The sequence below is a fragment of the Hippopotamus amphibius genome, chromosome 5, assembly GCF_030028045.1.
Source record: "Hippopotamus amphibius kiboko isolate mHipAmp2 chromosome 5, mHipAmp2.hap2, whole genome shotgun sequence".
NCBI lineage: Eukaryota > Metazoa > Chordata > Mammalia > Artiodactyla > Hippopotamidae > Hippopotamus > Hippopotamus amphibius.
Genome location: NC_080190.1, coordinates 174,273,806 through 174,289,321, shown reverse-complemented (window position 1 = coordinate 174,289,321; position 15,516 = coordinate 174,273,806). Strand labels below are relative to the sequence as shown.

The window sequence follows — 15,516 nt, the reverse complement described above, 5'->3', positions numbered from 1 at the left end:
GCTGACCTTTCCCAGGCCCTGCCAGGTCAGGTGGCCGCATGGTTAGCACCCCGGGGGATGGCCTTCTGCCTTCAGGGCTGGGCTGTGTCCGGGCCACGAGGGAGCCTGGCCCCACCGAATGCTTGATGGGGGAGGTCAAGGCCTGGGAATCTTCCCCTCCCACCGGGAAGTCCCTCTTGCTCAGCCGGTCCAGCCAAGGCCAGAGAGGAAGACCTTGAGAAACCCATGCACAGCCCAAGTCAAGGACAGCCGGCTTCTGAAGTTTAGAAAAGGCATCCGGAGGGGGCGGGGGGGCAGGGCGGGAACCACTTCTCCCAGTGCCCACGCCCTGTTCCTGTGGAAGTGGGGCACCTTGTCCGTGACAGTGGGCTCTTGGTATCCAGCCAGTCACACTGGATCACAGCTCAGGTGTCCTGCCGCCCCGGGGAGCCTGTGTCCCCACAGGCCTCTGCTCTCTGCCCGCCCAGGAGGCGCAGAGGAGGCAGCGGAAGGCCAGACCCCGGCCCCACGCAGCCTCCGTCCGAATCCCTTCCTAGGTCCTCCCGGTCCTCCTGGCTCGGGGTGCACTCGTCCCCCTAGCTCTCGTGTGGAGAGCCCCCCAGTCCAGCACGGCCTGTGCGTGGTGCTGAGCTCCCTGCAGACGCCAACAAGCAAAGGCCTGGACTTCTGTCCTCGGGTGGGGGCAGAGCGTGGGCCGCTCGGAGCCAGGGCCATCGGCCAGCAGCCCCGGGAGAAGGCAGCCGCGGTCACGTCTGCCTGAAGGAAGGGTTTGGGACCTTTGCAGGTTTGGTCACAGGAGCTAGAAGTGAGGCTAGGCTGGTGGTTTGGGCGAGGGGCTGTGCCCTTGGGCAGAAAGATCACAAGGTCGGCTGGACCCTCACACCCCCACCTCTTCTAAGTCCTGCCCATGAGCCCTTTCTCTGCCAGAACCTGGCGCAACATCCCCGGCAGGGTCCTCCCGTAAAGCAGCAGGTAAGCGCCGCCACCTCAGGCCACGACTAGAAGGCAGCCCACGCACCCTGACCCTTGCGCCTGGAGGCTCAGCTTGCATGGGTCCTTGGCCCAGACTCCAGGTCCTGGGAGCAGGGGTGCGTGTGCGTGTGCGTGTGCATCCCAGGTAGCCGCCAACCCCTACTGAACAAGTCAGGTGACTGCTCTAGCTCGCGGAGGTCTATCTACACAGCAAGAGTTGCTCCTGAGATTAATTCCAACTCATGGGAAAAAAGGCTTTATTGTACAAACGCCCCACAGGTCCCAGGCCTGGGCAACGTCCACACCCCTGTGGGGCCTGGCTCCACGCTTGCTTTCTGGTCCCCACCCCGGCCTGCAGTGCCAGGCTCTCCTGTGAGGGGTGCAGGCATCTGTGAGTAGGGGTGGGCTTCCTTGGGCTGTGGGCACACAGGCACTGAGGCAGCCCCAACCTGAAGACAGGTGGGGTGGAGTGGAGTACCCCCCTGCTCAGGCTTAGGGGCCACAGGGGTCCACACAGTCCCTTCCACTGCGGAAGACATGGTAGATGCTGGTGGGAGGAAACATAGCCACGGCGCCGAGCAGGGAGCCCAGCTGGATGGCCACGCCAGCTGCCAGCAGTGCCGGCTGGCCCCCTCCATGCAGCAGGGAGCTGGCGGCCACCTTCACGTATGAGAACACGCCCAGACATAGAACCCACGACACCACCTAGGAGAGTGGACACAGCAGCAAGCCGAGCGTGAGAGGCTCCTGCTCTAGAACACCCTCCCTGCGGCCACTCTCTTGGCTTCACTATCCCCAGTGTACTCACCACAAAGACCACCCCTGCAGAGGTGCCCACGAGTGGCGGGCAGGGGCTCAGGATTGCCAGCGCCATCAGGTAGGCCCCAAAGAGCACGCCCAGCAGAGAGAGACCGCCCAGTCCTGCCAGGGACCTGCCAGGGAGGGGAGGGGGGCAAACACTCAGGGCTGGCTGTGCCAGGCCCAGGCCCTCACCCCTAAGTCCCACCCGAGTGACCCGCGCTCCCTGTGTACCTGCATAAAACACCCATGGCTAGGAAGCAGGCGAGGGGGTTGGCAGCACTGCCCAGCACCACAGCCAAGTGGTAGGCCAGGCGCCCGTAAGGCAAGCAGGAATAGCTCTGCACAGCAGGCAACACGCCGTTGGTCAGTGCGTTGGTGACGGCCAGCAGGCCCAGCAGGCAGGCACCACGGGCGGAGAGCAGCCTATCGGCCGCCGGTTCTGGGCTGGGGGTGGTGTCTGCCCCCTGGCTGGGTGACTCCTGCAGGGGCGAGGCCTCTTCCTCTTCCTCCACTCCTGGGGCTCCCACCCGCAGGCCAGGCCCTGGGCCCCCCGTGGGTACAGACGGTGGTGACGGCAACAGAAACAGGAGACCCTGGAAGGCGGCAGCTGAAATGACCAATAGGACGGACAAGACCCCAAAGAAGATGCTGGCAGGAAAACGCTCTGGGAAGTCAAGAGGGGGCCCAGGAGTGCCGTTGGTGGGGGCTGGTGGGCACTCGAGGCGGCCCACACCCTGCACTAGGGCCAGCACGCAGGGTAACAGGGCGCTGAGGCCCTGACCCAGGAAAAAGGACCGCAAAAAGGGAGGCGGCAAACGGCTCAGGAAGGGCAGGAAGGTGACATTAGAGGCGCAGCAAGCCAGTGCCAGCAGGAAAGCCAGAGCCAGGAAGGCCACGGAGTGCACCTGCCCTGCCACTGCTGTCATGTGTGGCCACAGGGGGGCCAGCAGGGCTGTGCCCACCACGCTCAGCGCCTGCACCACCTGGATGGGGGCCCGCTCGCCCTTGCCCGGGGCCAGCCTCCTCCACAGGGTCACCGCCAGCAGACCCAGGTTCCCCAGTGCCACGAGCACAGACAAGTAGGAGGGGAGACTCCAACCTGCAAGGAAAGAAAAGAGGAAGCTGCGTCAGGGGCGGGATGCCCGGGGCTAGAGAGCAGCTGTAGCCCCCCTCCCCAGGCACGCAGCCTGACCCCTGCCCCCACCCACTCACCCTCCGGAAGGTCTTTCACCACCACAGGCAGCTCCACCCAGATCCCGTTGATGGCAGCCCACGAGCCCATGCCAAAGAGGGCCACCAGCAGGTGGGTGAGCATCAGGCGGCCCAGCGGGGGTGCGGCCATTTAGCCTAAGGGTGGGGCCTCCGGGACAGGGCAGAGGTCACAGCCAGCTCTTCTTTCCCCGCCGAGGTCCAAAGGAGATACTTCGGCTTCTCTGGGAACTGAAGACTTCGCCTAGCTTGAAGGAAACATCCACATGCAGGAGCACAACGGTGAGACAGAACCAGAGTCAGGAGAGGACCAGATGGCCAAGACCAGGGAAACTGGGGGGATGCCGGGGTGGGAGATGGGGAGAAGGGGCCAAGCACACCAGGGATGCCGGCAGCCTGTGCCGGGATCACAACACAGCAAGGCCTGGAGGCAGGGAAGCAGGAAGGCGCCGAAGCCCGGGGCAGGATGGGCGAGGCAGATGATCGTGGTCTGAGTTGCCGAGACCGCCGCCGAACTCACCCCCAGAGACACGGGACAGGGACTTCGGGACAGGGCCACCTCGCGAGGGCCACGCACGTCTCCGCGGCTGCTGGGAGACCCCGCAGAGCCCGAGCCGCGGCGGGGGGCGGCGGGGAGCCGGCCGGTGCGCGGGGCTCCTGGCGCCTCGCGGTCCCGATCCCGTGCGCTCCCCGACCCGGCGGCCGGCCGTCCACACGCCGAGGGCGCCGCCTCTGGCCCAGGGTCGCGGCCCGAGCCCAGAACCGGCGGGGCGGGAAAGCGCGGCCGAGCCGGAGCGAGGACGCCAACTCACCCGCCGGCACCCGGAGCAGCCCCCGGCCGGCGCGCCCCCGGCATGGCCCGCGCAGGCGGTCCCACCCCGGAAGTCGGGTGTGGCTCCGGGGCCCCGCCCCCGAGGGCAGGCCGGCCTCGGTCGGTCCCGCCCCTTCCGCCGCAGGACCCGCCCCTTCCGCTCCCCTGGGCGGGAAGCGGAGCTGAGCGGCCGGCCATGGCTCCGGGGGTGGCCCGGCGGGCCCGGCGCAGGGTGCGGGTGGTGCGGCCGGCGGCGGCGCGGAGCCGCTCGGCGGAGGACTGGTGGTGGGATCGGCTGGCGCCGAGCGGCTCCGGGTACCACCTGCTGCAGTCGGACAGCATGCTGCTGGTGCTGCCCGGCCCGGGGCCCGCCCGCCCCCGCGCGCAGAGGCGCGCCGCCCGCCGCGCTCAGCGGCTGCGACCCCCCGGGTCCCGCGTCGCTGAGGCCGAGGCCAGGATCGCGTCCGCGCCGCAGCAGGAGCCCGACCCGGGCTGGGGCGACCGCATTCCCTTGGAAATCCTGCTGCAGATTTTCGGGCTGCTGGTGGCGGCGGATGGGCCCGTACCCTTTCTCGGCAGGTACCCCAGGCCCGTCGCTAGCAGCCCCGGGGCTCAGGCTGACCTGTTCGGCCCTCAGCGGGGGGCCGAGCGCCCACACACGCGTCCCAGAGAGCGCAGTCTCTCGGGGGGTCCATTTGGAACCCCAGGGGCCCCACTTTGAACTGAGCTGCCCGCAGCGCGGTAGGAGCTGGCGGGGGCAGGTCCGTCCTCTTAGGAAAGCCCAGAGCGGCAGGCAGTGAGGGCGGTCTTCGGCCACAGGAGGCCCGGCCCCCCAGCAGAGCTTTTCTCCCAGGGCTGCACGCGTGTGCCGCCGCTGGCACGAGGCCGCCTCCCAGCCCGCGCTCTGGCACACCCTGACGCTGTCACCCCCGCTGGCTGGTCGCCCTGCCAAGAGTGGGGCCAAGGCTGAGAAGAAGCTCCTTGCTTCCCTGGAGTGGCTTATGCCCAATCGGTGAGGACTTCCATCTGTTTCTTATCCCCTCACTCCACCTGTGTGTGGTGGGAAAGCCCCAGACCCCTCTTGCGTCCCTGGACCCAGGTGAAGGGGGGGTGGGGGTAGAACGCTGGCAGAAGGTGCAACGTGGGAACACTATGCAGCTCTGCTTCTGCTGTCGGCCCAGGTTCTCACAGCTCCAGAGGCTGACTCTCATTCACTGGAAGTCCCAGGTACACCCTGTGTTGAAGGTGAGAGCTTGAGGGTGCCCTGCCCGTCAGCCATGACACTCTGGGGTTGCCCAGGACGTCCATGGAGAGAGTCAGGTACCGTGGGGCCCAGCGATGCCCCTTGAGGATGCCTGCCTGGTTCTCTCCTTTCCTGGCGTCTCCTCCAGCAGGGAGGTGTGAGAGGTGGGAGCACCGGGTGGGCCAGCATGGCCAGAAAGGAGGTCATTGTTGAGGCAGTAAAGTGCAGTTGGCATCAGCCATTGGTCTCTTTCCCTTGTGGACCACAGCCTGCTCTCCCCCAGTCCCAGCTGGCCCTCTGTCTCCCACAGCTGGTTAGCGAGTCCTGTCCTCGGCTCACCTTCCTCAAGCTGTCTGATTGCCACGGTGTGACCCCTGACACTCTGGTCATGCTGGCCAAAGCCTGCCCGCAGCTCCACAGCCTGGACATACAGCACTCCATGGTGAGCCTTGTGTCCCCGGGGGCCCCAGGAAGCCCAGGCTGAGGTGACAGGTACCCTTGTGCTGGCTCCCCAGGTGGAGTCCTCGGCTGTGGTAAGCTTCTTGGAGGAGGCGGGGCCCCGAATGCGGAAGCTTTGGCTGACCTACAGCTCCCAGACAACGGCTATCTTGGGTGCGCTGCTGGTAGGTTGGTCATGGGCAGGGTGGTGACGGAGCAGAGCTGGGTGCTGAGCCGGGGCCTGCCAGGCTCCAACCCCGTGTTCTCCCCACCTCTACAGGGCAGCTGCTGCCCACAGCTCCAGGTCCTGGAGGTGAGCACCGGCCTCAGCCGCAACAGCACTCCCCTCCAGCTGCCTGTCGAGGCCCTGCAGAGAGGCTGCCCCCAGCTGCAGGTACCTGACGCCCCTCCTCTTCCACCTGTGAGCCTCTCCCCATCTGCAGCCTGGGCCTCACTCCCAGGTGCTGCGGTTGCTGAACCTGACGTGGCTGCCCAAGCCTTCCGGCCGAGCGGCGACTCCCAGCCCGGGCTTCCCCAGCCTGGAGGAGCTCTGCCTCGCCAGTTCCACCGGCAGCTGTGTGAGCAACGAGGTCCTGGGCCGCCTGCTGCACGGCTCCCCTCGCCTGCGCCTGTTGGATCTGCGTGGCTGCGCCCGCGTCACCCCTGCTGGCCTGTGTGATCTGCCGTGTCGGGGTCAGCGCTCCCTGGGTGGCGGCGGGGCGGGGGGCTGTGGGCGTTCTTGTCCCGTCGTCCGCACCACGTGCCCGCGCCTGTCGCCTCCAGAGCTGGAGCAGCTTCACCTGGGCCTGTATGGTGTGTCAGACCGGCCGACTCTAGCCAAGGAGGGCAGCCCTCTGCTGACCCAGAAGTGGTGCCACGCTCTGCGGGAGCTGGACCTGAGTGGCCAGGGCTTCAGCGAGAAGGACCTGGAGCAGGCCTTAGCCGCCTTCTCTGGCACATCCGGGGGCTCACACCTGGCCCTGTGCTCCCTCAACCTCAGGGGCACCCGGGTCACACCAAGCACAGTCAGGTCAGCAGCTCCCCCCGCCCCACCAATTCCTTGGAGTCAGTACAGCTTGCCCCCGGTCCTGCCTGGCTTGCCAGCTCTGGGGCTCTGAAAAGGCAGCCTATGCTGGCCGAGCCCCTGCTTGGGGTTGGCCTTAGGGACACCAGGAGTACTGGGTGTGGGCCTTGATGGCTGTAGGAGGCAGATCCAGCTGTGGTGCTAGGGCTGAGAGGGCTCCCTAGACTGGCTCAGCCCTGCTGGTGCCTGGGTCTTCTGGGGGCCAGTGGCTTAACCCCCCACGGCCTGCCCTGCCCCCACAGCTCTGTGATCAGCAGCTGCCCAGGTCTGCTGTACCTCAATCTGGAGTCCTGCCGCTGCCTCCCCCGGGGCCTGAAGCGGGCCTACAGGGGCCCTGAGGACATCCAGTGGTGCCTGGAGCAGCTGCTCACCAGCCTCCCTTCCCCCAGCTAGGCAGCTCCAGACCCCTCTGCCAGCCCGTGGTGCCCTGCCCCCTGTCCAAGTTTTCAGTGTTTCAGCATTTTGTTACAATAAAACATTTTTGGAACTCTTGTGTGGTCTTTGGGATGGGAGTGAGAGGACAGGGGTTGTCCCTGAGGGAACTACTTGGGGTAGAACTGGCCCAGAACCTGTGTGTTGTGGGGTTGGGAGCAGCCCGCCCCCGGGCCTCCTGAGTCCGCCTGTGGCTGTGCCTTGCCTGCTCACCTGGGCTGAAATCTTGGAGAGTGTGTGTGTGTGTGTGTGTGTGTGTATTCCCTTTCCACCCTCAGGGATCCTAAGGCGAGGTGCCTGTGATTGTATGTGAGGCTGTGACCCGGGCTGAGGTGGCAGTGGAGAGGGGGAGGCCATGCCCAGCCACGGAACTGGTGGTGGGGCACCTGCCTGCAGATTTCTCTCCAGCTCAGGCCTGGGGTGGGCCCACCACCCACCCTTCGGGTGACGTCTGTGAACCCGGGGCCATACAGCGAGCCTCCACTGGGGCGGGGACGAGCTGGGAAGTGCACGCCCAGGGCAGGGCCGGGCCGGGCCGGGCGACTCCCAGGAGAAGAGATGAGCAACAGGACGATCCCTTCTAGAACCCGCCGTCCAGAGCTTCTAGAACCCGCCGCAGACCAGCCTAGAGGGCTACCTGGCGTCGCTCCCCTGCCTTCGCGTGAGAACTGCTCCTTCCTGGACCGCAGCCCTGGAGGCTTTATTTTCCCAGGTATGAGCCTGGCGGTGGGCAGCGGGCAGTGGCCGCAGAAGAGCCGCCCAGCTGACCGTCTGAACCCGACCCAGGCCCCCAAGGGCCGGATCAGCGCCCTGCCTACGACCTCCGGCGGCAGCCCCTTCCAGCTCTGGGCCCAAGGACTCTTCTGCACGGAGCGCAACCTGGCCAGGCGCCTCAAGAACAACAGTTTCTACCCCTTCACGCAGCAGCAGCCCAACGGTGCGCTCAGACCTCGGCTGGGGGGAACCCGGGGCCCTGCGCGTCCGGGACGCGGGGCGGGGCCGAGGCGGAGGCGGGACCAGGGCGTCCCTGGGGGCGGGGCTGGGGCGGGGCCGGGGCGAGGGGGCGGGATCGGAGCCCCCGGCCGGGCGCGCGGGGGCGCGGGGGCCGCCGGCCGGACCCTGGCCGCGGCGCCGGGCCCTGCGCGCGGCGGGCTGCTCCGGCCCCGCCACGTCGGCTGCGAGCGGGGCCCAGGGTCCTCACGGGCCCCCGCCGCGCCGCGCCGCCCCAGTCTTCGTGCTCGAGTACTACCTGGACACGCTGTGGAAGGGGGCGCTGCTCTTCCTCGTCTGCCTCGTGCTGGTCAGCGGCGGCCTCGTGAGTGAGGTCTGCGCTCCCGGGCCCGCCCCCCGCGGCCTCCCCGCCCCGGGGGCCGGACCCCCACTCGGCGCTCCGCCCCCGGGCCCCGCGGCGGCTCAGAGGGTCCCCGGGCGCCCGCAGGTGCAGAAGCAGCGGACGTGGGGCTTCCCCGCCTACGGCGCGGGCGTGGGCCTGTGGCTCCTGGTCTCGTCGCTGCCGCGGCGCCGCGTGGTGCTGGACCACGTGCGCGGCGTCTACCACTTCTCCATCCAGGGCCGCACCGTGTGTCAGGGCCCCATGCACCTGGTCTACGTGCGCCTGGCGCTCAGCTCCGACGGTGACGCACCGGGCGGGCGGCGGGCGGGGGGCTGGCGTGCACGGGAACGGGGCGCCGCGTGGAGTGGGGAGGAGCGGACAGGCGGGCTCCCCAGAGCCCCCGGGCTAAGCAGCTTGTCCCTCGCCAGCCCACGGAAGGTGCTTCTTCCAGCTGGTTCTCTGCGGCCACAAGCTGGAGCCGCTGGTGCTGGTGCAGCTGTCAGAGCGCTACGAGGTGGGTCCCGCCTCCCGGTCCCAGCCCGCCACCGGCTCCCAGACACGCTCCCCTCCCCTCCTTGGTTCCACGTGACGCCAGGCCACTGTGTAGGGTCTTCAGATGAAGCCACTTCGCAGGTGGAGGGTGCATACATCAGGGTCCTGGCCCGGGCCCTCGAGCTGGGAGCCAGCGGAGAGGGCACCGGGGCTGACGGGCAGGGCCGGGGGTGCGGTCTGGCCAGGGGAGGGGACGCCTCCGGCGCGGCTCTTGTTCAGGCAAGAGCTGACCGCCACCCGCTCGCACAGCAAATGGAATACCTGGGCCGTCATATTGCCCGGAAACTCAACATTAACTACTTCGACTGCCTGGCCACGTCCTACCGGCACGTGGTCCGCCACTGGCCTCTGGGGGCCGCCTTCAGCCCCAGCATCGTGCTGCGCAAGGCCGGGGTCCATGACAAGTGGAACTCTCAGGCGGACCAGGACGTGTGATGCTGCAGCCGGCACCCACCCCTCCCCCACCCCGGGACTGCATTCTCCCTTGCCCTCCAGTCTCCCACCTTCACCCGACCACTGGCCTTCTTCTCAATAAAGCAAGTTCTTGCTTCAAGCCTGGCCGTTTCCCCGCGTGGGTGGGGGCTGCAGCTCCAGGGTCGCCCCGGACTGTACACCCCCCAGGGCCTCAGGGAGCCTGCTAGGGGGCAGCCCCGGAGTTTGGGCTGGAAGACAGGGATAGCAGTGTGACAGAAGCTGACAAGCAGCCAGGCCTCTAGGACACGTGAGGGACACACTGCCTCTCTCGGTCAGTAGCCCTGAACTGGTGCTACCAGGCTTCAGAAGTACTGACCAAGGAGCAGAATCCAGGAGTCAGAATCTGATTGGTCCAGCCTGGGTCAGGTGCCTGTTTTAGTCCAATCAGCAATGGGATGGGGGCACAGCCAAAGGTCAAACCATGTGCCTAGGGGTGGATCCTGCACTAGATACTCCCCAGAGTTGCTCCTACAGAGCCCTAGGCCAGAACTTGAGACCTGCAGGGGGGAGTAGAGCCACTGTATCCCTGGAGCATGCTGGAACCCTAGTCCCATGTTCCCTGTCCAGTGAGCCTTCCCGCCGCCTGGGTGCTGGAAGCTGCTGTGGGAGCAGAGAAGGCACCTGGGTCTGCCTCTGGGCCATGCTCATGACCCAGGTCTTTGTGCGTTGTGTCAGCAGAGTGTCACTGGAACCAGGACCAGCTGGATAATTTGCAGGGCCCCATGCAAAATGGAAATCTGGAGGGCCTTGTTAAAAAGTTACCAAGGGCTTCCCTGGGGGCGCAGGGGTTAAGAATCTGCCTGCCAATGCAGGGGACACGGGTTCGAGCCCTGGTCCGGGAAGATCCCACATGCCGCGGAGCAACTAAGTCTGTGCACCACAGCTACTGAGCCTGCACTCTAGAGCTCGCAAGCCACAACTACTGAGCCCGTGCTCCACAACTAGAGAAGCCACCACAATGAGAAGCCCGCGCACCACAACAAAGAGTAGCACCCGCTCTCCACAACTACAAAAAGCCCACGCACAGCAATGAAGACCCAACAAAGCCAAAAAATAAATAAATTTATTTTTAAAAAAATGTTATTGAGAATTTCCAGATGGCAGCCCTAGAGCATTAAACAAAGTGTGGGCTCTCCGCCCTTGGAGGCTGCACGCCTGCCCGGGTCGCATGCCTGTGAAGCGGTGCCGCCTGGAGCCGCGGCTCGGCATCAGGCACAGCCGCCCAGCATCCCTGCCTGTCTCTGGAGCAGGGTCCAGGGGCTGCGGGGCTTGCGGTGGGCAATCCCAGGGCACAGTTGTTGTTCATGGCGGAAGGGCAGGGACCCCTGCTGCTCAGAAGATGGGGCCCAAATTGTCTCCAGAGTGGCAACACCCAGCTTCTACCAGGGGAAGGGCTTAAGAGGGTGGGCAGAACCCAGCAGTGGAGGGGCTGTGATAGGCTGCGGGTCAGTGCAGCGGGGTGAGGTGAGAACCAAGGGATGTGGGCCACGGGGTTAGGCTGCCTGGGTGAGCGCCTGGGGCCAAGCCTGGGGCGTCCAGGCTGCCTGTCGGGTGTGGACAGGGATTAAAAGGGCATGCCAGCCACTTGGGCTCCAGGAGGCGGCTCGGTCAGTTAGGAAGACTTCAGGGTGGGCTTTGGTCCCACCCAGGTAGGCAAGGCCTCTGCCCTCTTGGAGTTGACACCCAAGGGTGACCCAGATTGAAGCGCTGACTTCTTTGCTGCCAAAGTGGCTGGAGGAGGATGGGAGTCAGGGCTTCCCAAGGACTCAGCATGTGAGCTGATACGAGCAGCAGGTGTCATGTGGAGCTCTGGGGGAGAGATCTCTGGGAATAGGGGCCAGGGAGTGTGAGGGTGCGATGCAGGACTGAGCTGGACATGATGGAGAAGCCGCGAGGAGATGGGCTGGGCAGAGGAAGAGGACCAGGGCAGCAGGAAACCGCTGGGGGGTTGTAGGCGGAGATGCAGTACAATCCAAGGAGGGAGTGGGGAAGGGCTGGGAGGTTGCAGGAATTGTGCGGGGAGAGAAGGGCAGCTGGGACCATGGTGCGGCAGGTCTGAGCTCCATTTTGAGGCCTTAGCAGCCAGGATTTGCTGGCAGCCTGGGTGCAGGCTGGAAAGGAGTCCAGGGTTTCTGGCCTGGGCACAGGGGCTGGGGAACATGGGGAGGAGAGATTGAGGAATCAGGGATGCTGAGCGAGGGAAAATCTGAGAAGGCAGGGAGGCCCAGGGGAGAAAGGCAAGGAGCAGGAAGCACAGACCTGGAGCATCAGCCCACAGGAGGTGCCTCAGGTCAAGGCCCTGCTATTCCCTGGCAGAACAGTGGGGAGTGGAGGGCAAGACTCTGAGGATGGGGCCCTGGCCCCTGACACACAGAGGGTGGGCGGAGGACAGGCCCACAGAGAGAGAGAGGAAAACAGCGAGAGAGGGAAGGGGCAAACCCCTGTCCACTGAGATGGGGGCTCACCAGGGGTGGGAGGACCCCCCAGGAACAGCCTCAGGGAATGGACTGAGCAGCACTGCAGGAGTGGGAGTGAGGAAGGAGAGGGGAGGCAGGGAGAGATCACACAGGTAGTTTCACTGCCAAGGGCAGAGAGAGAAGTAGGCTGTTTATAGGAGGGAGGTGTTGTTCCCCTTTTTTTTTTTAATTATTTATTTATTTATCAGCTGCATTGGGTCTTCGTTGCTGCACACAGGCTTTCCCTAGTTGCGGCGAGCGGGAGCTACTCTTTATTCTGGTGCGCGGACTCGTTGCAGTGGCTTCTCTTGTTGCGAAGCATGGACTCTAGGCGTGCGGGCTTCAGTAGTTGCAGCACACAGCCTCAACAGTTGTGACGCATGGGCTTAGTTGCTCCGCGGCATGTGGTATCTTCCTGGAGCAGGGATCGAACCCGTGTTCCCTGCATTGGCAGGCAGATTCTTAACCACTGTGCAACCTAGGAAGTCCCCACTTTTATTTGGCTGCTCTGGGTCTTAGTTGCAGCATGCAGGATCTAGTTCCCTGACCAAGGATTCAACCCAGGCCCCCTGCATTGGGAGTACTGAGTCTTAACCAGCGGACCACCAGGGAAGTACCTTCTTGTTCACTTTTAAAGGCATATTGCTCTGCAAGTGGGGATGGGCCAACTGAGAGATGTTTATTATGAAGCAGGTGACAAGGGACATTTGCAGGAAAAGCATTCTTGCTTGGGCAGAGAGGAGGGGGTTGGGGACACAGCTGGGATGGGGAGCAGCGTCTCTTGCCCATCCTGCACTTGTTCCTTAGAAAAGAACCCCCCATATTTAGCTAGGCATGTGATCCCACAGAATAAGGACTGCATTTCCCAGACTCTGTTCCAGCTAGATAGATGGTCTTGAGACCAATTCCTGGCCAATGCAATATAAGAATCATCTTGTGTAGACAGAGGGGGTGTGGCCAAGATGATGGAGGGGGAAGATCCTGAGCTTACCTCCTCCCTCAGGCACAGCAAAACTGCAGCTACTTACAGGGCGGCTATTGCTGGGAACCATCTGAGGACGAGCAGAAAGGTCAACAGCTGAAGATATCAAGAAGGAACCACAGCAAGATGGGTGGGTGGGGCAGACAGACTGAAGAGTCAAGACCCACACTCCCAGGTGGACAACCCACACATGGAAGGAAGGGTCTGAGCCCCACATCAGGCTCCCCGGCATGGGTGTCCTGCCCCCAGAATGGCTGGCTTTGAAGACCAGTGGCGCTTTCATATGGGAGAGCCAGAGGATGGTAGGAAACAATCTCCACCACTAAAGGCTCCAAGACCCAGCGCAAAGGTAGTAATTTGAAAGGAGCCAGAATTAGATACAGTTGCTCATCTTAGCATAGTGGAGAGTCAGGAGACCACCGGGACTCCCCCTGGGGACATAGATGGTGGTGGCAGCTATTCTGGGGAGCTCATGCTACAGCAAGGACACAGGTGCTGAAAAACGCTATTACGAAGTCCTCTCTCTGGCCTGTGCGTGCTGAGCGCTTACCCGCCCACGAGCCAGGAGGCTGAGCAGCCAGCTGTGTAAGGATCCAGCCCCACCCACCAGCAGGTTGGCACCAGACCTGGGATCCCCTGGGCCCCACAGCCAGCCCCCTTGGGACCAGGCCCCACCCACCAGTGAGCCGGCACCCTCTGCACGAGGCACAGTCTGGCCGCCAGCTGGGCCGGGGCCAGCCCCATTCAGCAGCATGCCCACAGTGCAGGCCCTGCCACGACAGACGGGCCCTTGCAGCCCACACAGAGGGCAGCCCGAGAGCACACAGCTCTGGTGACCAGAGGAGAATATGCTGCTGGGTCGCACAGGACTTCTCCTACATAAGCCACTTTTCCAAGATCAGGAAACATAACTGACATACCTAATACATACAAATAAAAACAGAGAATTAGGCAAACGAGGCTACAGAAGAATATGTTCCAAATGAAGAAACAAAGATACTACAAAAAAAAAAAAGAAAGAAAGAAAGAAAGAAAATGACAGGCCAACATCCCTGATGAATACAGATAAAAAAATCCTCAATAATATATTTGCAAACCAAATCCAACATTGCATTAAATGATACATGCATGGGACTTCCCTGGTGGCGCAGTGGTTAAGAATCCACCTGCCAATGCAGGGGACACAGGTTCGATCCCTGCTCCAGAAAGATCCCACATGCCTCGGAGCAACTAAGCCCATGAGCCACAACTATTGAGCCTGCGCTTTAGAGCCCATGAGCCACAACTATTGAGCCCATGTGCTGCAACTACTGAAGCCCACATGCCTAGACCCAATGCTCTGCAACAAGAGAAGCCACTGCAGTGAGGAGCCTGCACACCACAATGAAGAGTAACCCCCGCTCGCCACAACTAGAGAAAGCCCGCGTGCAGCAGTGAAGACCCAACACAGCCAATAAATAAATAAATAAAGTTTATTAACAAAAATTATACATACACAATGATCAAGTGGGATTTATCCCAGGGATGCAAGGATGTTTCAATATTCATAAATTAATTAATGTGATACACACATCAACAAATTGAAGAATAAAAATCATATGATCATCTCCATAGATGTGGAAAAAAGCTTTTGACAAAATTCAGCATCCATTTTTGATAAAAACTCCCAACAAAGTGGGTAAATGGGCAACCCGCCTCAACATTCTAAAGGTCATGTATAAGCCTACAGTTAACCTCATCCTCAATGCTGAAAACTGAAAATGTTTCTTCCAAGATCAGGAACAAGACGAGGATGCCCACTCTTGCCAGGCCTGCCAGGCCACCACATGCCAAGCTTCTGTGGCATGCAGGCAGGATGACAGCCCACAGCCTGCTGCCAGAGCCTCCTCCGGTGGCCCCGATGGCCCTGCGGTCCTCTGGTCTCTCTCTCCCCTCTCCTCCTCCACTCCAGCACTCACTCTCCTGCTCTTCCTGACCCCACTCTGGCGTCCACTTTTAAACCCCCCCAAAGAACAGTCCTGTAGGGGACGCTAGTAGCCTGTACATGGACAGGGCAGATGCACTCAGCTCGGAGGTGTTTCAAGCATCTGGAAGTTCCAGCTCAGGCTCAGGATGAATGACACCAAGGTTGTGAGCAGGTAGGGCAACTGGAGCCCTTTGACTGAGGAGGGACCTGGGCCACTTTGGGGCAGCTGGCCTCTCTGATAGCCAGCTGGAGACCCTGGACACAAGAGGTTAAGGGCACCCCAATGTTCACTGCAGCACTGTTTACAATAGCCAGGTCATGGAAGCAACCAAATGTCCATCAATGGATGAATGGATAAAGAAGACGTGGTACATATATACAGTGGAATATTAACCATAAAAAGGAACAAAATTGGGACATTTGCAGAGACATGGATGGACCTCGAGACTGTCACACAGAGTGAAGTGAGTCAGAAACAGAAAGAAAACTATTGTATATGAACACATATATGTGGAATCTAGAAAAATGGTACAGATCAACCGGTTTGCAAGGTGGAAATAGAGACACAGACGTAGAGAACAAACATATGGACACCAAGTGGGGAGAGCGGGGGTGGGGGTGGCGGGTGGGGGACGGTGGGATGAAGTGGGAAATTGGGATTGCCATATATACATAAGAAAAAAAATCAAATTGTACACTTTAAATAAATGCAGTTTATTGTATGTCGATTCTATCTCAATAAAAGTTCCTAACAAAAAAAAAA

The 15,516-nt window shown here is 62.3% G+C and overlaps 3 protein-coding genes across 4 annotated transcripts; 2 read left to right on the top strand and 1 right to left on the bottom strand.

The window, feature by feature from the left end:
* Window positions 1-1,220: 1,220 nt before the first annotated feature.
* Window positions 1,221-3,123, bottom strand: SLC52A2 (solute carrier family 52 member 2). Its single transcript, XM_057736852.1, has 4 exons — window positions 2,986-3,123; window positions 2,005-2,872; window positions 1,781-1,904; window positions 1,221-1,677 (listed from the first exon to the last, which is right to left on the bottom strand). The coding sequence occupies exons 1-4, from the start codon at window positions 3,113-3,115 to the stop codon at window positions 1,465-1,467; spliced, it is 1,335 nt and encodes a 444-aa protein (XP_057592835.1). The 5' UTR covers window positions 3,116-3,123; the 3' UTR covers window positions 1,221-1,464.
* An 830-nt stretch (window positions 3,124-3,953) lies between these two features.
* On the top strand, window positions 3,954-7,045 carry FBXL6 (F-box and leucine rich repeat protein 6). Of its 2 annotated transcripts, XM_057736830.1 has the most exons (9): window positions 3,954-4,372; window positions 4,647-4,805; window positions 4,975-5,038; window positions 5,347-5,478; window positions 5,552-5,659; window positions 5,755-5,868; window positions 5,936-6,167; window positions 6,258-6,504; window positions 6,801-7,045. In XM_057736830.1, exons 1-9 carry the CDS (start codon window positions 3,990-3,992, stop codon window positions 6,949-6,951), a joined length of 1,590 nt encoding a protein of 529 aa, XP_057592813.1. In that variant the 5' UTR covers window positions 3,954-3,989; the 3' UTR covers window positions 6,952-7,045. The 2 variants fall into 2 exon arrangements, with proteins under 2 accessions (XP_057592813.1, XP_057592812.1); XM_057736829.1 differs by having other exon boundaries at window positions 5,918-6,942.
* Window positions 7,046-7,064: 19 nt separating this feature from the next.
* TMEM249 (transmembrane protein 249) lies at window positions 7,065-9,310 on the top strand. The gene is made up of 7 exons (XM_057737031.1): window positions 7,065-7,070; window positions 7,610-7,702; window positions 7,777-7,927; window positions 8,220-8,314; window positions 8,429-8,624; window positions 8,752-8,837; window positions 9,125-9,310. The coding sequence occupies exons 1-7, from the start codon at window positions 7,065-7,067 to the stop codon at window positions 9,308-9,310; spliced, it is 813 nt and encodes a 270-aa protein (XP_057593014.1).
* Window positions 9,311-15,516: the final 6,206 nt, after the last annotated feature.

Coding starts and splice junctions, on each gene's coding strand:
- TMEM249 (XM_057737031.1), top strand. Junction 7,928..8,219: donor CACGCAGCAGCAGCCCAACG/GTGCGCTCAGAC, acceptor GCGCCGCCCCAG/TCTTCGTGCTCGAGTACTAC. Junction 8,838..9,124: donor AGCTGTCAGAGCGCTACGAG/GTGGGTCCCGCC, acceptor CCGCTCGCACAG/CAAATGGAATACCTGGGCCG.
- SLC52A2 (XM_057736852.1), bottom strand. CDS start 3,115: ATGGCCGCACCCCCGCTGGGCCGCCTGATGCTCACCCACCTGCTGGTG. Junction 2,873..2,985: donor GGTGAAAGACCTTCCGGAGG/GTGAGTGGGTGG, acceptor CTTTCCTTGCAG/GTTGGAGTCTCCCCTCCTAC. Junction 1,905..2,004: donor GCCATGGGTGTTTTATGCAG/GTACACAGGGAG, acceptor CCTCCCTGGCAG/GTCCCTGGCAGGACTGGGCG.
- FBXL6 (XM_057736829.1), top strand. CDS start 3,990: ATGGCTCCGGGGGTGGCCCGGCGGGCCCGGCGCAGGGTGCGGGTGGTG. Junction 4,373..4,646: donor CCCGTACCCTTTCTCGGCAG/GTACCCCAGGCC, acceptor CTTTTCTCCCAG/GGCTGCACGCGTGTGCCGCC. Junction 5,039..5,346: donor AGGTACACCCTGTGTTGAAG/GTGAGAGCTTGA, acceptor TGTCTCCCACAG/CTGGTTAGCGAGTCCTGTCC.